We start from the raw sequence: 25,263 nt of genomic DNA on the forward strand, positions 1-25,263 counted from the left end.
AATTCTAATTCAGTGCTTCACATGCATTTGAATTCCTTTAAGATTTATTCATCCAGTGATATCTGAGCTCCCCTTCTACTACAAACTGAACAAAAACAATACATTCAATAATGCTTCTTCTTCCACTTCCCTACAGCTTTTAGTATCATAGAAATTTTAAAAATCAATTTTAAGGATAAATTTAAAAATATTTTTAATATTTAAAAATATTAATAATGCTTTACACTAGTGTACAATTTTAGTATTTTATGTACATTATCTAATTTAATTCTTACCATCATGTGAGGTAGGAGTTATTTCCTCAATTTGCAGACTGTAACCCGAGGCTCAAAGTTTAAGTGACTCTAACCTGGATCTTTTGCTTTAAGTGTTATGCCTTTTCATTTAACTCCTACTTAACTTACTTCAAAACTGTGTGTGTATTGCAAGTTTTCAATGAGGTTTTACAATATGCATAAGAGAAAACAAAATTTTAAAAAATGAAATCCAGATTCTTTTCTTGATTTGATGCTAAATCCTGAGTTAATTTCTCTGATACAAACAAGAAATGATCATATCGCTGTTTGTCTAAAAAAAAAGTTAGGCCTATGTGCCATAATAAGAAATATACATTTGGGCTGTGTCCCCAGTTCCTGACACAGAGGTCCTAAAACCCTTGTAATTTCCTGAGTGCTGGAGGTAACAGGAGAGTCTTACACAGACCTCCTAAAACCTTTGGAATTTCCTGGGTAATAAGAGCATCTTTTGTTCTAATAAGGTGACTCTTGGTGGTGTCCTGGATAACTTCAGGATGGTGCCTCATCACCAGAAAGAGCAAGCCATGATTAGGATCTTGAAACTTTCAGCCCCACCTCTGGGGAGAGAGGAACTGGAGACTGAGTTAATAATCAATCATGCCTACATGATAAGACCTCCATGAAAATCCCTAAATTATGGGATTTGGAGAGCTTCCAGGTTGGTGAACACATTCAGGGTGCTGGGAGGGTGGCACACTGCAACTCCACAGGAACAGAAATTTCCACACTTGGAATCCTTCCAGACTTTACCCTATGTCCCTCTTCATCTGGCTGTTCATCTGTATTCTTTAACTATCCTTTGTAATAAACTGATAAATGTAAGTAAATGCTTTACGAATCATTATAGTTAATTTTCATACCCAAGAAGGGGGTTGTAGGAACCTCTGATTTACAGCCAGTTGCCCAGAAGTATGGGTGACCCAGACCTGCAATTGATGTCTAAAGTGGGGGGCAGTCTTGTTGGTCTGAGCCCTTAACTTGCCTGTGCTAACTCCAGGTATTGTTGAAACTGCTTGGTGTGGAAAACTCACACATTTGGTGTTAGAAGTGTTATAAGAAAAAACAGTTTTTCCTATTAGCTTACATGAAGGTTGGAAAAAACAAGATTTTTTTCAATTGTATGAGCTATGAGTTCTAAGTCAGATAGTTATACTAGTCATTATGAAAATGTTAATTTATTACATTAAGTTATCTTTTTATTCCCTTGAAACCTGATTATGACTCAGTAGAGGCAAAAAAAAAAAAAAAAAGAAAATCTGCCCACTGGTCAAAGAACTAATTGGTAGGTAAAATTTAGCGAGGGAAACAACAGAGACTAAAATGCTGATCATAAGATGAATAAGACTAATATTTTTTTAAAAAAGGAAAAATTTCTCCTTTATTCTTACCTTTTGTCCCAGGAATTCATTCCCAATATACTAAGAAGCAATCTGCAATAATAAAATGCTGACTGAGGTTTCTGAGGTGTTGGTTCATCTTGCTCCACAGCTTTCATGTTTAAGTCATTAAAGTGTTTCTCAACAAATTCTTTTTCCTCTGTATGCTGCTTAAGGATAGCGTTAATAACATCATTTTCCTGTTTTTCAGAAATGCACACAGGCTGTGGAGCAGGAATATTAAGTGAGACTCCAGTCCTCTGTAAGCATTCAGGACTAGTTACACCTAAATACTGCAAAAGCTCATCAAGAACATCTTCTTCATCTCTTATTGTATCCCAAGTTGGTACAGTTTCTCTAAATCTTCTTCTAAACTGGAGGGAAACCCCATCTTTAACTGTTATATCTTCTAAGCATTCATGAGATGTAGAAGGCTCTTCTGGCTTCTCTTGGTGAGACAATGAAAGTATAAGAGATGTAGGTTCTGACAAACCACTTACAAGAGGTGGTCCATACAGGATGGCAGAATCCCATGAATATTTTCCAGAAAGATCACGTACTATAATCCTGACATTTGAATTGGCTGATGCAAGGCCAGCAGATAAACCTCCTCCAGGTATACTCTCTTCAGATCTGATCTGGATACAGGACACTAAGGTTGTATTGTTCAATACAAAGAACTGAATATTTGGACTCTCAAAGAGTTCAGGAGAAAGTTCAGTGCTTTCACTGTAATGATTGTCGTGATTTTCACACACCTGACTTGTTAGCATAGCAGGACCACCACTCATTGGATAATGGCCCAAGTGATTTACCAGATGTGTAATAACAGTGCGGGCAGCTATAGAGATTAATCCTTGTTGCATTTGAGTTTTCACTAGAAATAAAAAATATAATAAGTGAGTGGGAATACTGCTGCTTCCTAGGAAGTCATATAAGAATGAAACATTAGACAACAAATGGGGATTCCATCACATTATCAAAATCACATTCAAATATTTGAGTAAATATTAATATTTTCAATTTAGAGTATGTACTACAAGAATGATAACGAAGAAGAAAACTGTTCTTTGATGAAGTTTTGTTCATTTTTATAAGAAAGCCCTTTTTGAAAATTTTGCTTATGGATTCATAATTTAAACTAAGGCTCTTAAATGTACATCATACCTTCAAAGAAGGTTCAAAAGTGTTATAAATCACTTGAAATCACTTAGCACCCAGATTAAAAAGTCAATGAAATCCAACTGTTAAGTTTCTTATATTATGAGGAGATTCAGAAACATAGTTTGCAGCATGCCTTAAATGGCATTTAATTATGGCTTTTATGGATGATGTAAAAGTGTCAGAAAAAAGTGATCTTTCACTAAACTTTAGGAGTCAGGATCAATTTAAATAGTGAGTCAGTGTAGCCAGCATATGCCAAGGAAACTTTATTTTAAAGGAAAAAATATTTTATGGCCTGCTTATTTTTCTAAGGCATTAAAGAGATCAGGAGCATATCTATATGAGTAACTTAAAAACAAACAAACATAGGAAATGGTAAAAAGAGAAAACTCAAAGAATATAGTAGTAAGAGGCCTGAAGAGGCAAGGTGCCTAATGTCACGACCTGAAGGAGGAGGAAAAAGGAGGGGAGGGTGGAAGGAAAACAAAGAATACAGAAAGAGAGTAAAGGGAGAAAGGAGGAAGTGCAGATAGACAATAACTTGTCCAAGCCCACTAGCCAAAGACTGCCAGTGTGATTCTATAGAGGGTTGATGTGGAAGCCACTTATGTAATGAGTGGTGTCAGGAAGTGGGGACAACTGGGTTAACTTGATACTTTTCATCTAGGAGGTGGGAGGAGAGTTGTCATTAGTAAAGACATACTAATCATTCACGTTAGAAGAGGGCGTTCAGTTGTGTGTTTGTGTGTGTGTTGATAGTGTTCTTGTCTGTCTTATATACAAGGTTACAGAATAATCATGTCTCTGTATTGTTCTACCACAGTGATATTGTCTGAGCATTGTTATATTCTGAAAGTTAATCATTTGGGAATACTATGGCCTAGCTACCAGAATAAATATAGATTTGAAAATGTCCTGATGATCAAAGTATTACCTACATAAAATAAATTCCTTAATTTCGAGTGTACTTTGTGATGAATTTCAGTAACTATATAGAATTGTATAACCACCAACACAATCAATATATAGTAAAATTCTCACATCAAAGGAAGATAAATTTTATTTCATGTAAATTATACCTCAATAAACTCAACTTTATAAAGTTTATAAGGGAACTAGGTTGTGCACTGCTGATATGATTACTTAAAAAGAGGCAAGAAAGAACAATGTTATATTTTCGAGGTTGTAGCCCTCAAGATTCAGAACCGACACCACTGGGTACAGGCAAAGAGTCAGCAACAAATCAGCTGCTATGCTATTAATACCAATAACATCTCCTCCATTATTCCAACTCTAAAAAAGAACAGTTTTCTGTGGACTTTGGTTGATTTTGAAATGTTACTGAGTGTCAAACTTTTAATCTTCCGTAATCAAGTTTTATTTTACATACATATATATATAAACATTTTCAGTTTACTTAAAAAGTTCCAATTACATTGAGCTGTTCTTTGATGATAGTATGGCTAGCTCTGAAAATGAGCTATTCAGCACTAGATAACAACACTAAATGATTAACCTTAATTCAATCCTACATTTTCAAGACCTATTATGGTAAAGTAAAAAGATATGCCACTGAATGATGAGAAACAGAGGGGTGATTTGAATCTAGTGCCTGCTTTTGCTTCTCTAATTATAGCTTCGATTTTAATGAGTGTTCACACTGTAAGAGGCCTTGCAGATAATCTAGCCAATGCTTCTCATTTTGCACTCGAGGGTTCACAGAAATTCACTGATTACACTTAAAAAATAAATTAAGATTTCAGAAGTAGGTAGAAGCATTTTCTTTCCTAAGCTGCATCTCCAAATTCAGGATATATATATATATGTATATTTATATAAAGGGACAGAAACCTCTCAACTTGTTAATTTGGCAGTTAGGTTTATTTAGATTTATTTTTGAATCGTAAGCTACAGAACATACACATCTTTCTTCTATATATCTTAGATATAAAGAAAACATATGAAATTCTCTAATGTAGAAATTCAAAATGAAATTCTAAAATAACCAGCCTTGTGAGAAAATGCAAAATGAAGATATCGATGCTTCTAAGGCTTTGTGTAACTAGCATTCATTTAAAAAAGTCTATTCAAGGTTGTCTTTTCATATTGTCAGATTAAACAAACCCTACAGCATTTGCAGCAAACCCGTAATTACTGATTATTATGGCATACAAAAGCAGCAAGACATAAAAAGCTGCTGCAATTCACTGCACTGCAATAGAACATGCAGAGGAAGTTAATTTTGGCAAATGCTTTAAATATGAGCTTTGCATAATATGTATAGGTGAAACTATAATTAAGACAGAATGAATTCTTTGGAGCCTCCTTTCACTCTGACCCTGCAAATGATGACTTTTTGCTAATAAGACTACTGCCATTTGACAAAAAGCCAACTTCACTACCTTGCTTTATTCTTTAGTAAATTTAATAATTACAGCTACTCCTGCCAATAATTCTCAAATCAGACTTGTTCAATCCAATACTGAGCTTATTAGGAACACTCTATGTTTAGAAATCTTTGGCCAAAAAAGTACTTGAAGATGATGAAGCATGCCTTAGACAAGGGCACAATGATTAGCCATTTCTGCCACATTAAAAAAACCCCACAGCATGTAGTCACTACAGACCACAGAATCACCTGCTGCTAGCTCACAGCTGTTCCTAAAAGGTTCTGCATTTATCTGGTCCTTAATACCTTTAAGAAAGTCCAAAGGGAACAACTTTAATACATTTAGAGAATAGCACCCTACAGAGTATTTGGTATCAATATAAAGCTCATCTGTTTAAAACCTTTACACCTTTCTGTCTTTTACAGTGACTGTTAATGGCACAGTAAATTTGCATGAAATACATTAAAACTTCCCTTTACATAAGTAAACTATTTATTTCACTGTTTAAGAAATACACTATCCTGCCCTGAATCAAACTTTATCATTTTACACCTTTAAAAATGCAAAAAGCAAAGAATATTTTCATATAACTTTGTCCTTAAGTAAAAAAAACACTGTATTGTACTATGCCAAATCTAAAGAAATAATTATGTCACCTGTATCAATTACTGTCTGAATTATTTTTCCTATATTCCTATTTCACTTGTATATATGTGTTCTAGACAAATTATCAGCTATTTGTGATCAACCCAAAACCCTAGCCCTGTTTCCTTGATGTGTAACTTTATATCTTCACTTGCATTCTATGTCATCAATCCATTACCACGGCCACATCCTAAATGTTTTAATCATTTATAACTATTCTGCCTTTAAAAATCAAACTCTTCCTTGATAGTTTACTCTTTGACCACAACCTCCTAGTCTAGTGATTTCCCAATTTTGTTTTGTAGAGCCTGGGAGAGGGCTGTTGCAGATGAATGGGAGAGAAGTCAGCACAATCCCTGCTGCAGCTCTACTTTAAAAAGTTTTACAAAGTGGACTTCCTTGTGAAATTTATTTGAAGAGGTTCCACTGCTTAAAAACTCATTTAATAAACCACTGTCCTAACATACTGATATGCTCTGTGGTTCTCAACCTTGGCTGCATATTAATCACCTGCAAGGTTTTAAAAATCCCAGCAATCCCAGATCAATATATCAAAATCTCTATGGACGGGACCAGACATCAGTATTGTAATATGCAGCCAAGGCTGAGAATCACTGTTCTAATTTGTTATTAACAACTACATCTACTTTCTGCATCACCTCTACTTTCTTCCAGCTTATTACCCATTTCCTAGCATCAGTTCAATCCTTACCAACCCTAGATTCTATAACTAAACCATATATCAACATTCTGAAAGCCATTGTTCCCTTGTATATCTGCCAGATCCACCTTACTGAATGTTGACTGGTGCAACCAAAATTTTGCAGTTTCCGTTTTCTACTGGGCCCTCAGTAACTTCTGTCAGTCCCCTTAATTTACTTCCACCTTCTTCTTTCTGGTCGCAGAGGAAGGGCTAATATTAACACCTAATCTTTCCAGCTCACCTCTCAGGAACTTCACTCTATTAATGATCCCCTTACTAACTTCCTTCTCAGCTTATCATTGAGTTTAACTGTCTTTAGAACTCCTTTAATCCTGAATAATCTTTTAACTTATCTATTGTTTTATGATTTTTCTTTGCTTTTTTAAAATAAAAAAGTCAAGTTTTAAAGAGCACTTTTGACAGATGGCTCTACTTCCTTAACTTCTGCTTGCTCTTCAACCCACAGCCATCCACTTCTGTCTCCTACTTTTCTGCTGAAACTAAAGTAGATATATTTGTCAGTCTTTTTGTACTTGATATCTCTATCATTTAATACCATTGGCCAGTCTTTAAAAAAATCTTTCTCTTCTCTTTGTTTCTGAGAAACTACTCTCTCCTGGTTTTCCTTCCTTTCCAACTTTTTCTTCTCAGAATACACACACCCATGTAAATACATATTCCTAACAAAGACCCCTCTGCTAAGACCTAGATCTGCATGTACAATCAATTGTCCACTAGATCTCTTCATATGAATATCCAACAGGCACTCTAAGCTAAACCATTTCCAATACTGCCCTCCTGATTCGCCCCCTAATCCTTTAAACTTTCTCATATTCTTAGTCTAGTTTAGGGAAAATATAACCAATTTAACCCTTTAGCAACTCTTGCTTGGCCTATTGCAACAGCATCATGATTGGTCTCTCTGATCCTGAGTTAACCACCCTAAAATCAATCTAACATACTAGAGATCAGCAAACTTTTTCTGCAAGGGGACAGAGAGTAAATTATCTTCAGCTTTATGGGCCATGCTATCTCTGTCCCAACTACTCAACACTACTATTACTATACAAAAGCAGCCATAATGACACACAAATGAAGAGCATGCATGAGTCTCAATAAAACTTTCTTTATAGAAACAGGTGGCAGGCATGGGCCACAGTTTGCTGACGCCTGTAAAATACTACTATCAAAGTGCTCTTAATACTAATTTTATCATGTATATCAGTGGACCCCAACCTTTCTGGCACCAGGGACCAGTTTCGTGAAAGAACTTTCCCACGGATGGGGGGTGGGGTGTGGAGGGATGGTTCAGGCGGTAATGGGAGCAATGGTGAGCGGCAGATGAAGCTTCACGTCCTTGCCCGCTGCTCACCTCCTGCTCTGCGGCCCAGTTCCTAACAGGCCGCAGACCAGTACCAGTCCGTGGCCTGGGGGTTGGGGACCCCTGATATATATCACCTCCTTAAAACCCTTCAGTAATTGCTGGGTTCCTCTGGGCTACCCCTGTATCTTGAATGTACTTTTGTTTTAATATGTGCTCATATCATAAGGTTACTTGTTTACATCTTTCCCTTTTATCAGAGAGTAAACTCTCTGAATCTAAAAACAATGTGGTTAAAAAACTTATCAGAATAACTCAGAAGTGTAAAGGGAATGTCATCACATATAATCTTAGGAATTGTGTATCTGAAGTTGTTTCTTAAACTAAAAATGAACTTAGCTATAACGTACGTGTCAAGGTAAACAATTACCAAGTAAGATATATTATCCTCCAGTATTTCTACCCAGGCCTCAAATCATACCTTGGGAGAACCCAAGCAACAATACTGTCCTGAAGAGAATTCATTTTACCTTCTGTTACTGGCTGGAGTTTAGAAGATCGTTCCGAATCAGGAGAGTGCAGAGGTTCAGGCTCTTTTAGGCTTTCCAAATGCATAAAAGGATCATAATCTACAGATGCCAAATCAGAGAGGCTTAATGGAAAATACCTTGGATTGCCAAAACACTGAGATCCATAAACACACCCGTGTAATACCTGAAAATACAGGGGAAAAAACATACCAAGTTTTCCTTTTAAGTGAAAATAAATACATAAAGAAAAAGGAGAAAACAAGTCAACTGCTAATACAAGTACTTGACAAAAATTTAAATATTTAAACACTTAGCTCTTCAATCAAGGTAAAATTTAATCTAAAAAAGAAGAATGAGCAAAATTTAACTAATGATTCTCATATTCAACAAAGACTTCTTTCAAAATTTTGCAATGAAACAACAGTGTCTTGTAAGAAGTACTTTTTAATTACCCCTAGGTACCATAAGATAAATCTATGTTCTTAGAAAACACCTAGCTCAGAGTTTCCCTGGTGGCGCAGTGGTTGAGAGTCCGCCTGCCGATGCAGGGGACAGGGGTTAGTGCTCCGGTCCGGGAAGATCCCGCATGCCGCGGAGCGGGTGGGCCCATAAGCCATGGCCACTGAGCCTGCGCGTCCGGAGCCTGTGCTCCGCAACGGGAGAGGCCACAACAGTAAGAGGCCCGTGTACCACAAAAAAAGTAAATAAAAAATAATAATAATAAAAAAAAGAATCCGCCTGCCAATGCAGGGGACACGGGTTCGACCCCTGGTCCGGGAAGATCCCACATGCCACGGAGCAACTAAGCCCGTGAGCCACAACTACTGAGCCTGCACTCTAGAGCCCGCAAGCCACAAATACTGAGCCCATGTGCCACAACTACTGAACCCACGTGCCACAACTACTGAAGTCCGTGCGCCTAGAGCCCGTGCTCTGCAACAAGAGAAGCCACCACAATGAGAAGTCCACGCACCACAGCTAAGAGTAGCCCCCACTTGCCGTAACTAGAGAACGCCCAAGCACAGCAATGAAGACCCAATGCACCCAAAAATAAATTTATTAAAAATAAATACCTAGCTATAAAACAATGAAAATGTAATACTAAGAAATGTTATTTCTTTAGGTTTTAAAAACCCTTGGTTACCAAATAAATAATAAAGCAAAGAAGTTTACCTTATAAATACAGTTGAGGACAGATTTTTCTATTTTATCATTTTCTGCTCCTGTTGCATGGACTGGTTGGAGCAGTGTCTTTAGAGGTAAGGCCATGATCCAGTCCAGAAGGCACAGAAGTAAGGATACCACCAACTGAAACAACAACAAAAAAGATCATTATTATTGTAAACTCATTAAATAAGAGTTAAAAATTTAACAGAAATTCACCAACTTATCTTTTGTTTTCCAAAATGTATTTCAGGAACTATCAACTAAATTCCACCATTAATATTTACCTAGACCTAAATGATTTTAAGATGTATATGAACATTACTGTAGGTTTCTCCCTTATATTTTAGGGCAAGCAAGCACAATGAAACCTTAAGCATAATAAAAACAGGAACATTAAAATTATTATTATTTTTTAATTAATTAATTAATTTTTGGCTGCGTTGGGTCTTCATTGCTGCACACAGGCTTTCTCTAATTGCGGCGAGCGGGGGCTACTCTTCGTTGTGGTACGGGGGCTTCTCATTGCAGTGGCTTCTCTTGTTGTGGAACACGGGCTCTAGGTGCGTGGGCTTCAGTAGTTGTGACTCGCGGGCTCTAGAGCACAGGCTCAGTAGTTGTGGCACATGGGCTTAGTTGCTCCATGGCACGTGGGATCTTCCCAGACCAGTGATTGAACCCGTGTCCCCTGCATTGGTAGGCGGATTCTTAACCACTGCGTCACCAGGAAAGTCCCCAAATTATTTTTAAACAAACATAAAAACACTGAGCTTAAAAGACAACAGACATCAATTAGCTATTCTTACGTAATGCACAAGAAATGGAACACAAATGAAAGGTTTTAGTTCATATGTATTACAATCATTTCCACATTTCTTTTCTAATTTAACACCTCACTGAGCAACCTGCCAGAAAGACTATCTTAACCACTTTCTGATACTCTTACTAATTACATTAAATGAATTTTTCTACTGGACACGTTTAAACTGATGGATGTTATAAACAAAACACTGTTATCTAAAATGTAGAGTAAAATAGCAGTATCTATGTGGTCCATTTTATTGAATAAAGAATCACAATTAGTACCATAAAAGTGTCAATCAAGTAGCAATAAGAGATACACTGATCTTTAGAATCAAAGACCAACTCTCCAACTCAAAGAGTAATGCTGGCCTAAATCTCACAACACACCCTCCAAAAGAACAATAAAGAACAAAAAGAACCAATAAAATACCACAAAACCCACATCCTCAGTATAACCAGAAAACAGAACATTCTAAATTCAATTGTCTGTGAGTAGAAAATACACACAGCAAATCCAACAAGCTTTTACCCATTCTCCCACTGCAAGCTCTCATGAAGAGTGAGGGTAGTTTGGGTAAGCTGTAAAAGAGAGAAGGAAACCAGGTACAAACCAAAAAACCAAGCCCCCCAAAAAAGGTCTACCCTAAGTGTGAGAATAATGAGAAACATGTACTGGTAGATAGAGTACTGAGTAGAAGGAAAGTATTTAAAAGTACTGCAGGAAAGGTAATACTTTGGGGGAGAAAATTGTTAAAAGGGAATGGAGAGACACCTTGTGGAAAACATAATGTGAAAAGAAAAATGAAAAGAGAAATTTAAGACCTTGCAAGATTTTTACAATTTTTTAAAACTGATGGTTCTGTAATTCCTCTCCCACCTTAGTGTCATCCAATGAAAACACTATACTTTGTTAAACTGCCAGAAGAGGGAGCTCTTGAAATAGGAATCTTATAAACCACCCCAAGCCACCAACTTGTCCACAGAAATGCAGACAGTCTTCATCTATAAAAAACTACTATAAAAAGAAAACAGAAAATGAGAATCTTAAGCAATTCAGCTGATGAAAATTCCTGCCCACCAAAACCAATAATGAAGCAGAAGAAAACTATAACACAACCTTCTAATCTAAATTAAATATTGTCAAATAAGCATTTAGGTATAGGGGACAACGAAAATCCCATCTTAAATCAGGAATTTAAAAAACTAAGAAGAAATAGACCAAAAAGGGAAGAATTGATTCAAGTCAGGAAAGAAAACTAAAAAAGGATAAAATGATATTAGAAATGAAGCCCAAGTTATAAGATGCCTAAGGAAGAATAAGTTTAAAAAAAATAAAAAGAAAATTTAATAAGGGGTATTGAATAAAGAGAACAAAAGTGAGACAAAGAAAAAGGTAAAAAATGTCACAGAGAAATGACTGGAATGGAAGACAGAAAAAGAATATCCTATTCACTTAAATGTGGAGTCCCCAAAATCTACATATTGACAAGGCCTACCAGATCCAGGACAAACTGACCTGCAATAATCAACTCTAATACATACCCTGGTAAAACTTGAAAAGTAAGACCTAAAAAAATAAATGTGTGTGTGTGTGTGTGTGTGCGCGCGTGCGCATGTGTGTGTGTGTGTGTGTGTATCTCCTTAGAGCCTCCAGGAAAAAACATGAAATAACTTACAAGGACAAGAGAATAAAAATGGCATCAGATTTCTCAAAAACAGTATACAAGCAAGGCAACATTAAAAAAAATAAAAACCTCAAGGAAAATAAGTGTGAACCAAGTATCTTGTTGTTACAGAAAAAAATTTATACATGCAAGAGCTTAGGGAATTCTGCATTCATGAGCCCATCTTGAAGAATAAAGATGAACTTCATTTAAATAAGAAGTTGACTGAGGAACTTCAGTAAAAAGTCTAACAGTGAGTATCTGATATATTTAGTTATGGATCTAAGATTTTTTAAAAACGTAGAGATGAGTGTAGAAGAATCATTTGTTACATGACATATGCTAAATGTTACGTGCAGACATAAAGGAACTAAAAATAAAGGTAAAGAGAGAGAAGAAAAGTAACATAAGCTCACTTATTAACATACAGGCAACACATGGGAGATAAAGGATACCATTAAATAATCACAAACCATATAGTATAAAAGGTTAAGAAAGCAAGGGAACAAAGGCATTAAAAAAAGTATACATATAAAGGTAACTACAAGAAAAAAGTACAAAGTTTCCTGAATACCAAAAGAATTTTAAGAAGAACAAAGGAAATACATCATGCAGAGAAAGAAACAGAAAATATAATATGCATAATAATCATAAAATAGACTGACAGAGGTAAGATAAAAAATACAATATATCATAAAAATGGGTTTAACTTGCCTAATAAAAGAAAAAGATTTTCAATTTGGCTCACAAAGCAAGACGCAAGTATGTGTTGTATTCAAGAGATATAGTTAAACAAAAAGATTCAGAAAGGCTAAAACTAAAGAGATGGAAAAAGGTACACCAGGCAAATTAGAATTCAAACCAAAAAGCATTAATGTTAAAGCTATAATTCAAAATGAAGATAAAACAGTTATGGATATCTATGTATAAAGTAACAGTGACTACAAAGGAAAAACCACAGTAGATGCAAGGAAATATAGAAATATTAACAGAAGACTTTAACACACCACTCTCAGTACAAGACAGGTCAAGAAGACAAAATATAATCCACATTAACAAAAGTTGAGATCTTCAAAAATGTTTATCAATAGTAAAATGATTTTGTCACCAAAAGAGTTTGAAAACTGCTAGTATAGAAAGTTAAGAAACAGACCCAAGTAATTATGGAACTTGATTATTCATTAAGAGGCAAAGAGGAACTTTTTAATAAAGGGAACTCAGAAATCTGGTTATCCATTTAGGAAAACAACAAAAATTAGATCCCTATCTCAAAAGACAGAAAATAAACTTCAAATGGATGAGGGGTAAAAGTGTAAACAATGAAGCTGTATAAGTACTAGAAGAAAATGTGAAAAGGTTTTCTACCTATGGCTCAAAATCTAGATACCTAATGAAGTAAAAGATTGATAAACTGACTTACATAAAAAACTCCCTAATATGTAAACATCTGAGGGAAAAATACCAAAATCTGACTGAAAATGTAAAAACATATGAATGGACAATTCACAAATAAAGTAAAAAATTAGGCCATTAACAAATATGAGAAGATATTCAACTTCACTTATAAAAAGAGAAAGGTAAATGAACACTACACTGAAATACTATTGTTCCCCTATCAAACGGGCAAAAATTTAAAAATATGTCATACTCTGTGGTTAGGCTCTGGGGAAACATACTCTCATAGTATATGCTTGTGGGAATGCCAATATTTAACATAATTACAATATCTGTTTACCTTTTGACCCAGCAATTCCACTTCTAGGAATACACCCTGAAGACACATTCCAACAATGTAAAAATATACAGACATAAAGTTAGTCACTGCAGCATTGCTTGTAACTGCAAAATTCTGAAAATAATCTCTATGTCCATACATAGAAGAATGACTTGAATAAATTATGAAATTTATAAATTATGGTGCACTCCCTCAATGGAGTACTAATACTATACAGCTGCAAAAAAGAACACGGAAGACCTCTGTGAATTTATTTATTGTGAATTTCCAGAATATACTGTCAAGTGAAAAACCGAAAGTACCAATGAATATCTAGACTATTATACTTTTGTGTAACAAACAGGAAGAAAAAAGAAAATACAGATGTATCTGCTCATCTGCACAAAATAAACAAAGGATGGATAAACCACAGACAAATAAATAAATAAAAACAACAGGGATGGGGAAAAAAATCTCTAAAACGGAATATAAACAGCAACGTGCCTGTTAACAGCTGCTTCTTTGTTTCATATAGTTCTATGGGAGCTGTGAACGCAAGCCCTTTGGCTTTCAGAGCCAGGTGATTTGGGGACCTGTCCTTGGGTGGCAGGCTTAAAAGGTGGGGTGCTAGACGTATGGGCTAAACCCTTCTCTCCTCAGAGAGAAGGTGGAAATTGGGGGCTTCCTCCTGACTGTATGGAGCTCTGCTAGGGTGGGGTTTATGGCAAGAGTGTGTTACAGCCTTTCCTACCTATTTTTGATGTGGGTATTTTCTTAGTCGCTTGATGTGTAGAGGTCACTTGACTAGTTTCTGGATTTCTCTCAGAGGGAATTGCTCCATGTGTAGCTGTATCTTCCATGGGTCCAAGCGAGGAAGAAAATTCAGCAGCCTTCTATGTCACTACGTTGGTGATCCCCCTCTCTGCCTGTTCTTTAACTGCTATCTTCAAGGTGTTATACTTTGCTAACCCTTCTTACTCTACAGCTTCACCTTAAGTGATCTCATATACTCCCACAGTTTAATAGAACTCATGTGTTGACAATGCCAACAAGAAATCTCAGTGTTACCACTTCTTAATCATATTGTGTTGAAATATCAAGTATGTTTTATTACATATGTTCTGCCCATTATTTACAGAACTCTGCAGCTGTAATTATGTTTCTGGACCTATTCTCAGTTATTTTCAGGCATAAACAAGACCATAACAAGTAAAAAAATTATAAATGGACAGAATATCCTCCCAGGTTCCTTACAACCCTAAATTCAAAGACTTTATCAGATGACCATGATTAACTTGAGATATAAACTAAAATGTGATTTAGTTACACTTAAATAATGGAAAGCTATATTTCCAATTATTTTAAACACAAGATTAATTAATGTCTCCCATGTAAATAGATATACCTTCACAGTTTTAAAATATAAGTATCTTACTAGGTAACCACATATTAAATATTAAATAATTTAAATTACCCTCTTGTCCATTTCATAAGATGAAGCTTCTGTACTTGGCAAAAGATGGGTAATAGTGGCTATTAGAATCTGTAGGAAATAAAGAAAATAGCTCAAAATACGTCAAACTAATGGTGCATCCTAAAACTTAAACAATAATGCTAAAGTGATACAAAATCTACTGCTGAAAGTTTATCCAAAATATATTAACATTGTTATTTCAAAGTAATTTTTAATAGGTCAGCTTTTCAAGTACACCTAACTATCAATCATTTACAATCCTAATGTACAGAACCAAAGTTATATATGCTCTGTTAACTATAAATGGATTTCTTACAAATTCAAGTCATGAATCAATATGTATAAACATACAAACAATATATGTTCTGATAGAAAAATGAGAAGACATAGATAAGCAAAAAGATTTATAAAAACCATCTGTAATTTATCACTCAAGACATCTACTTTGCTCAACCAATTAGGTATAGAAGGGATGTATCTCAACATAATAAACACCATATATGACAAGCCCAAAGCTAACACCATACTCAAAAGGTAAAAAGTTAATATCCTTTCCTCTAAAGTCAGGAACAAGATAAGGATGCTCACAACTGCCATTTCTATTCAACACAGTACTGGATGTCCTACCACAGCAATTAGGCAAGAAAAAGAAATAAAAGTCATCCAAGTCTGAAAGGAAGAAGTAAAATTATTTCTGTTTGTACATGACATGATCTTATATATAGAAAATCCTAAAATTCCACCAAAAAAAACCCCGTTAGAACTCATAAATGAATTCACTAAAGCTGCAGGATGCAAAATCAACATACAAAAATCAGCTGCATTTCTATACGCCAACAATAAACTATGACAAAGAGAAATTAAGAAAGCTATCCCATTTACAACAGCATCAAAATCAATAATATACTTAGGAATAAATTTAACCAATGAGGTGGAAGACTTATATGCTGAAAACTAGAAAACACTAGTGAATGTAGCTGAAGACACAAATAAATAGAAAGATATTCCATGTCATAGATGGGGAAGAATTAATATCGTTCAATTGTTCACACTACCACAGTGGTCTACAGATTCAATGCAACTGAATGCAAAATTCCAGTGGTGTTTTTCTCAGAAATAGAAAAAAACTATCTTAAAATTTGAATGGAACCACAAAAAAACCCAAAGAGCCAAAGCAATCTTGAGAAAGAAGAACAAAGCTGGAGGCGTCACACTTCCTGATTTCAAGCTTTATTACAAAGCTACAGTAATCAAAATATGGTACTGACAGTAAGGTACTGACATAAAAACAGGCATACAGACCTGTGCATTAGAATAAAGCCTAGACATAAACCCACACATACAGTCAACTAATCTTTGACAAGGGTCCAAGAACACACACACGCCGTTAAGAAAACTGGATATCCATATGCAAAAGAATGAAACTGGACCCCAATTTTATACCACTCACAACAATTAACTTGAAATGGATCAAAGGCTTAATATAAAGACCAGAAACCATAAAACTCCTAGAAGAAAACATAGGAAAAGTCTCCTTAACATGGGTCTTGGTAATGATTTTTTTGGAAATCATACCTAAAGCAGAAGCAAAAACAAAAAAATAAACAAGTGGCACTACATAAACTAAAAGCTTCTGCACAGCAAATGAAACCATCAATAAAGTGAAAAGACAACTTACAGAATGGAAAAAAAAATATTTGCAAACCATATATCTGATAAGGCGTTAATATCCAAAATATACAAGGAACTTATACCCCCAATAGCAAAACTAACTAAATTTATAAATGGGCAAAGGATCTGAACAGACATTTTTCCAAGGACATACAAGTGGCCAACAGGAACATGAAAAGGTATTCAACATCGGTAGTATCAGGAAAATGCAAATCAAAACCACAATGAAATATCACCTCACCTTTGTTAGGATGGCTATTTTTAAAAAAACAAGAGAGAACAGATGTTGGTGAGGATGTGGAAAAAAGGCAACCCTTATACACTATTGGTGGGAATGTAAACTGATACAGCCATTATGCAAAATAGTATGAAGGTTCCTCAAAAAATTAAAAATAGAACTACCATATAATACCACTCCTGGGTATATATCAGAAGGAAGTGAAATCAGTGTCTCAAAGAGATACCTGCACACCCATGCTCACTGCAGTATTACTCACAATAGCCAAGATATGGAACAGCCCTCATGCCTTTCGACAGATGAACGGATAAAGAAATTGTGGTATACATATATACACAATGGAATATTATTCAAGCCATAGGAAAGAAGAAAATCCTGCCATTTATGACAACATGAAAGAAACTGGAGTGCATTACACTAAGTGAAATAAGCCAGACAAAGACAAATATTGTATGGTATCACTTATATGTGGAAAAGTAAAAAAAGCTGATTTTATAGAAACAGAATAGTGGTTGCCAGGGTCTGGGGTCTAGTGAACTGAGATGTAGGTCAAAGGGTACAAATTTTCAGTTATAAAAATAAGTTCTGAGGATTTAATGTATAGTACAGTAACTACAGTTAATTGTACAGTACTGAATATCTTAAAGTTGCTAAGAGTAGACCTTAAGCATTCTCACCATAAAAAAATGTTAACAATGTGAGGTAATGGATATGTTAATTATCTTGATCTTGGTAACCCTTCTACAATATCAAATCATTATGTTATATACTTTAATATAATACAATTATATTTATCAATTATTCCCCAATAAAGTTGGGGGGAAAATAAAGAAATTTACTCTCATCTTCCCAGATATTTCGGTATATATACTTGTAAATATACGCCTTTTTTTTAAAGAAAGATTTTATAATGTGGCTTTTTAAATTAACATATATTATACACTGACCAGAATATGAATAAAATTGATACAGAGAATATGAAATAAAAGACCTTATTAAAAGAAAGCAAAACATTCTTATAGTGTTATCATTTACCCTGGAAATTTCTTGATCTCATTCAATTTTTTTTTTTTAAGAATATGTTGGGGGTAGGAGTTTATTAATTAATTAATTTACTTTTGCTGTGTTGGGTCTTCGTTTCTGTGTGAGGGCTTTCTCTAGTTGTGGCAAGCGGGGGCCCCTCTTCATCGCGGTGCGCGGGTCTCTCACTATCGCGGCCTCTCTTGTTGCGGAGCACAGGCTCCAGACGTGCAGGCTCAGTAGTTGTGACTCACGGGCCTAGTTGCTCCTTGGCATGTGGGATCCTCCCGGACCAGGGCTCGAACCCGTGTCCCCTGCACTGGCAGGCGGATTCTCAACCACTGCACCACCAGGGAAGCCCTCATTCAATTTTTTAATGTGCATGTTAAAAATGTATAGAGGTGGGCTTCCCTGGTGGTGCAGTGGTTGGGAGTCCGCCTGCCGATGCAGGGGACACGGGTTCGTGCACCGGTCTGGGAGGATCCCACATGCCGCGGAGCGGCTGGGCCCGTGGGCCATGGCCGCTAAGCCTGCGCATCTGGAGCCTGTGCTCTGCAACGGGAGAGGCCACAACAGTGAGAGGCCTGCGTAATGCAAAAAAAAAAAAAAAAAAATGTATAGAGGTAAATTTACTGTGTTTTTATTGTATGCTATTAAATTTTTATAAATGATTGCTTCAAGTAGAAAAATTCCTCTAAACATAATTTATACCATAAAAGGCTTTACACACTAATAGAATCTAGTATATTAGATTAATACTTAATACTGGTAATAGAACTGGGCTTCTATTCCTAACTATGTAAGTAGGTAACCATTAGTGAAATGCTCTATTTTAGAATTTCATTTCTGCATTCAATTAGAGGTAAAGTATAACCATTTATCTGTAGGCACTGGCCACTATAATGTACAGTGAAGCAATCTGCAAAAACTCTACACACCTAAGAATTACTTAGGTAAGTATTAATAGTATATAAACTATGAAGAAAATAAGGGAAAGGATTTGGAGGCCTTCAAATGAACAAAAGAAAATATGCTTACTTAAAGAACACCTTAACTTTCAACAGAATAATCAATCTTAAAGGGTAAAATTTTCGAGTTTTAAAATTTCAAATGTTTTAATACTAATAGACATATATATGAACATTCACATTTACATCCAGTTATCATGTCCTGCATGATAACAATGGTAGCTGCTGCCAACATTTATTAAAATTTATGTCCCATCACTTTTATGGCAAAAAGTGCTCAGCGTGTTACATATATTTTCTCATGTAGTCTTCAGAGCAACTCTGTGAGGTAGGTATTTTTATCCCAAATGTAAAGATAAAGAAAGCCAGAATTTAGAGGACTGAGTAATTTGTTGACAGTTACAAAGTTAGTAAATGGCAGAGTCAGGGGTTAGTTAAACCAGGTCTAACCTTCAAACCCAACCTCTTAACCATAATACTATATTCAACTCAACAGATTATTTACCTAAGAGATTCTACATGCAAGTCATCCTAGGCATAGAAAATAATGAAGAAAAAAAATGCCATTGTCTTAAAGAAGCAGCTCAGAATTTTTTTTAAAAAATATTTATTATTTGATTGCATCAGGTCTTAGTTGTGGCATGCAAACTCCTTAGTTGCGGCTCACAGGCTCCTTAGTTGTGGCATGTATGCTCTTTGGTTGTAGCAGGTGGGCTACTTAGTTGCAGCCCGCAGGCTCCTTAGTTGTGGCATGTGAACTCTTAGTTGCGGCACGCATGTGGGATCTCGTTCCCTGACCAGGGATCAAACCCGGGCCCCCTGCATTGGGAGCATGGAATCTTATCCATTGCGCCACCAGGGAAGTCCCAAGAAGCTTAGAATTTTTACACAAGTATATTTAGTGCTAAAATAGGGCCTGGCGACGTGGTTGAGTGGGAAAAGTCTGGACTTGAAATTTTACAGACTTGGGTTTGAACCCTGTTTCTACCCTGTTACCTTATGACTTTATACAGTTGCTGTCTCCTCAGTTCTCTCATCTTAAATAAAGGGAGGAGAGGAGGCAGGGATAACAGTCCACCTCAAATGACTTTTTACGAATTAAATGAGGTAACATATGAAAAGGTGACTACTATAGTGACTGATACATGGTAGTAGGTGCTTAATAAATATTAATTACTATCTTTCCTAAAAATGTTATAAGAATATGAAGATAAGAAAGATAAATTCTGGTTGGAGAGAACAAGTAAGGATTCTTATTTTTTGAGGAGATGGTATTTAAACCAATCACTGAAAGATGGGGGTGGGGTAGAGAAAAGTAAAACATTTTAGGTAAGAAGAGAGTGAGGGGTATGTTTAGGGGATAATAGCTGACTCAGGTGCCTAGACTACAGGGTATTTCATAAAAGGAATCAGTACATGATTCTGAAAAGATGGGCTGGGTCCTCATCTGGAGGCCTCAAATTAATTCCCAGCTAAAGAGTTTGGGTCTTATTTTATAGACAAAGGAAAACCACTCTGAGATTTTGTTTGTTTGTTTGTTCTTCAGGAAAGTGACATAAGAGTCATGTCAATGTGAATGATGACTTGGAGGGGATGACCTCAGAAGCCAGGAAACCAGTTTAGAAGGTTATTATAGTATCTCAAGAAAGAAATAATTAAGGGCTGAAAAACGTCAGGTATTGTAGGAAGCACAGAACACATAAAAAAAATAAAAATAAAAATAAACCACTTCATAAATGACTGGCTGAAGAGGAAAGGAAAGGAATGAATCAAAATAATCTCCTGATTTTGGTAACTGGAGGGATGGTATGTTTTCTAACCTAAGACAGGGAATGAAGCCTAATGTACATTATAAAGACAATGGCAATGATAAATTTGCATGTAGCATTTAAAACCAACCACATAATCTCTTAACATAATATAGAAAGGGACTGTCATGAACTCTGATATCTCAAAAAAGTACCCTGGGGCTTCCCTGATGGCGCAGTGGTTGAGAGTCCGCCTGCTGATGCAGGGGACATGGGTTTGTGCCCCAGTCCGGGAAGATCCCACATGCTGCGGAGCGGCTGGGCCCGTGAGCCACGGCTGCTGAGCCTGTGCATCTGGAGCCTGTGCTCCACAAGAGTGAGAGGCTCACGTACCACAAAAAAAAAGAAAAAAAAAAAAAAAGCACCCTGAGTGGCCATTATTTAGCTATGCAAAATTTAAAGAAAACTATTAAATAATTTTAATCTCAAGGTATCCAAATCTAAGGATCTTTAACAAGTCATAATAAGAAATAAATGAGAAATTACTTACTTGAATAATTTTCAAGGGAGAATCAGGCTGGTAAATCTGAAGTCTAGGTACATAATGAACCAGCATGTGAAGCATGTTACAAGCTACATGGGCTACTGTTTTATTTGTAAACTGTAATAACAATAAGAAAAAAACAAAAAAGCACTGTTATAAAAAATTTCTTCCTGATATTATTCATCTCTGCATTAGCTGCTAAAAAATTTTAAATTGTATACATGTTTTTTTTTGTCATTCTATATTTGTGTTTATTAAAATATTATTAGGAAGATAAATATACACCTGCAAAATAAGAAAATCATAACACATTCCAAAGATATAATTAACTTTATTTTTTCTTTGTAATGTCTGACTGTCCTCATTGAAGTTTTATTCCATTTTCTCTTACCTGGATTTCTGGAATGGCCTCTAAACTGCTAATCTTGTTATCCCATCTTTCCCCATTGCAATCTACTTACTATACTCAATACTTCCGTATTATCTTCTGAAGAACTGTTCTGATGCTGACGTTCTCTATGCTTAAAAATCTTAGATGACTCCCCAATGGTATAAAGTCAAACTTTTTATGCTTATCTTTCTATAACCAAATCTCACCCACTCTTCAAGCCCTGACCACATAGTTCCTCTTTCTAGTCTTCTCTGATACCTAAGTCAAAGTGACCTCTGCTTTCTCTGAACTCAATCAGCAGTTTATGTGCACCACTCATTTGGTTCTCTCAGCTTTTTATATTTTATTACTTATTTTAATCTTTTTCAGCCACCATATTATTAATCTCTTCAATCTAGTATTTATATTTCTTTTTCATTCTGGTATTCCTTACTCTGCCTAGCAAAGCACCTCAAACATAGTATATACTCAGAAATATCTGTCAAATAAGTAATATTTGTACTTTGTGTGTTTAGAGTTCTATACAGATATTATAATACAAGTTTAAGGACAAAAAGTAATATCACTCATCTTTTTACAAATAAAAAATATCCATTTATTCATTCAGACTCTCCAAATAATCGGGTTATTATTTGTGAGCAAATCTTATTCTGGTCACAAAGAGGGCATTTAACTTGAATGATAAAGCCAAAACCTGAATAGCTCAAGAATTCAGGAAGTAATAAAGATCGAAGGGTAGGTTACAAAAATACTGATTAAGAAATGATAAACAGCCTTACAAATGTTGTTAAATGACTGGTTTTCTTTTTAGGAGTCATCCATATTTATCTTAGGGACAAAGCCAAATATATAAAAAGTTGAGATAAAACAGGTCATCACCAAGATATCCTAAAATCAAGAGTAGAACTATTCTTAAGGAAAAAGTCGGAATCAAAGAAATAATGTAATAATAAATTAATGAATTAATGATTCTGTAAGGGCACAATATATAATTAACATTTAGAGAAAAATAATCATACATTCTATACTATCTTAATATAGTCCACTAAATATTTATTTACTTACCTTTAAGGAAACACAAATTACATTCAGAGCTTCCTTAATTTGAGGATGATGAGACTCATGGACTAGTTCTTCACATATCCAAATACCTAAACTGCAAAGTGCTACACATCTGCAGAAAAGGCAACCAATAATGATACAAATAAAAGTGGATGAGCGTTTAAATGAAATGACACCACCACCACAACCGAAACACCCACAACCAACCAACCCAGAGTGAACATGCACTGTTTAGGTGAATTAATCAATTTGTTACTCTGTTAATTAATCAATTTATTGCTATTAATTAATCAATTTGTTACTTAGGAAGATGAAGTGGAGGAAAGCACATCCCTCAAACTCTAAGCCTTATTTTTTTCAATTTAATTTAATTTTTATTTTATATTGGAGTATAGTTGATTTACAATATTGTGTGTTTCAGGGTATACAACAAAGTGATTCAGTTATACATATACATACATCCATTCTTTTTCAGATTCTTTTCCCATATAGGTTATTCCAGAATATTGAGTAGAGCTCCCTGTTCTAAGCCTTATTTTCAACTATAATTTATTACCAAGATCATAGGTGGGGATAACACACAGGATCTTTCTAACGAACCCATATTGATAAATTGATATGTCATAAAGCTTCCCAAACAAATATGCAACCTGCTTTCAAAAAGGAAAGAGTGGGGACTTCCCCGGTGGCACAGTGGTTAAGAATCCGCCTGCCAATGCAGGGGGAGCAGGTTCGAGCCCTGGTCCAGGAAGATCCCAAACGCCGTGGAGCAACTAAGCCCGTGTGCCACAACTACTGAACCCACGTGCCACAACTACTGATGCCCGAGCGCCTAGAGCCCGTGCTCTGCAACAAGAGAAGCCACTGCAATAAGAAGCCCATGCACTGCAACCAACAGTAGCCCCTGTTCACCACAACTAGAAAAAGCCTGCGGGCAGCAACGAAGACCGGATGCAGACCAAAATAAATAAATAAATAAATAAATTTTTTTTTTTTAAAAAGGAAAGTGTAATTTTATTGACTGATAGCAGCAGTCAGTAAGGTATTATTTTCATATCTTTTACATTTAACATAGCTAGCTACAAATTCTTTTTAAAACAAATTGGGACCACAAATAAAATTTATACACTTTATAAAGGAATTCCAACAGAAACAGAACTTGGAGATTTTTTGTTCTGTTTCCTCATGTCTTGTGAAACTTCAGTTCCCTACTTCAACTGAGTTTCAGCTTGAAGAAAGTAATCTGATGATCAGAATCAGTAAAAATTCTATTAGTGTGTTCAAGTATAAGCTTCTGATGAAGCATATAATGTTTCTAAGTATTAAAAGAAAGTCAGCTCCTTCTATATATCTTGCATGTCCTGATACTGATATTCTTAAATTAAATTCAGTAGAATGCTAAATTTCAGAACAATTCAATGCAGAAATATTTTTCTTCCTGAACATAATGGATCAGAAGTTAAGTCCCTTCTTTCAGTCCATCAGTGTTAATGCTACTAATTTACTATCAAAACTATAGAAAGTCTTCTATGTGAGGTCTACAGCTTCCTTTCTTCCCTACTGTTGTCCACCCATCAGTCTTATGTAACATTTATAGATCTAAATAACCAAGTGACAGGTTTAGCAGTGGAAGGAGCTGTAATCCTAAAATAACAATAAACTCTGAAGTGAAGCAAAGTTCTCCATAGATGCAGCTAACTAAAGACACAGTAAAAGGCACAGACTGGGAGTACAAATGCTTAAGTTTTTGTTTTTTGGTTTTTGCTTTTTAAAGGTTAACATCAGTTTTTGTGTGTGCATGTGTGTGTACAGCTTCCTACATTCTTCAAGATGTCAAAATAATCTAGATTATTCCCAGTATGGCTCAACTTCCTGCTACTAGTCAGATTCTGGGGTATAAGCTTCTAAGGCCTTACATTCCTGAAAAGTATAGGCAAACAAGTTTAGGAAATGTTTAACGTTCGACTTCTGGGATTTTCCTATACTGTCAACGAGCTATCATGTTAATGATTCCCAAGTGTACATCTGGTCAATTATGTTTTAGGCTTTGATATTCTTTCACCTGAGAGGCAATGAAGTTTTTTTTTAAAAAAAAAAAGGCAGGGCTTCCCTGGTGGCACAGTGGTTGAGCGACCGCCTGCCGATGCAGGAGACACGGATTCGTGACCCGGTCCGGGAAGATCCCACATGCCATGGAGCGGCCGGGCCCGTGAGCCATGGCCGCTGAGCCTGCGCGTCCGGAGCCTGTGCTCCGCAACGGGAGAGGCCACAACAGTGAGAGGCCCGTGTACCGCAAAAGAAAAAAAAAGGCAGAAGATCTAGAATCAGAAGCTATAGGTTCAATTCTGGTTCTGCCACTTATTACTTATGCATCTA

The 25,263-nt window shown here is 35.7% G+C and overlaps 1 protein-coding gene across 10 annotated transcripts in view; it reads right to left on the bottom strand.

The window, feature by feature from the left end:
- RALGAPA1 (Ral GTPase activating protein catalytic alpha subunit 1) overlaps positions 1-25,263 on the bottom strand; it is a 228,295-nt gene that overhangs the window by 72,476 nt on the left and 130,556 nt on the right. For all 10 annotated transcript variants that reach the window (XM_029237182.1, XM_029237176.1, XM_029237181.1 and 7 more), the window contains 6 exons: positions 22,891-22,999; positions 21,441-21,551; positions 15,246-15,314; positions 9,599-9,733; positions 8,426-8,609; positions 1,685-2,549 (listed from right to left, as the gene is read on the bottom strand). In XM_029237182.1, coding sequence (XP_029093015.1) covers positions 1,685-2,549; positions 8,426-8,609; positions 9,599-9,733; positions 15,246-15,314; positions 21,441-21,551; positions 22,891-22,999 — 1,473 coding nt within the window. The remainder of the gene's footprint in view (positions 1-1,684; positions 2,550-8,425; positions 8,610-9,598; positions 9,734-15,245; positions 15,315-21,440; positions 21,552-22,890; positions 23,000-25,263) is intronic.

The sequence above is a fragment of the Monodon monoceros genome, unplaced genomic scaffold, assembly GCF_005190385.1.
Source record: "Monodon monoceros isolate NGI ecotype Baffin Bay Population unplaced genomic scaffold, NGI_Narwhal_1 Super_Scaffold_21, whole genome shotgun sequence".
In the NCBI taxonomy this organism is placed as follows: domain Eukaryota; kingdom Metazoa; phylum Chordata; class Mammalia; order Artiodactyla; family Monodontidae; genus Monodon; species Monodon monoceros.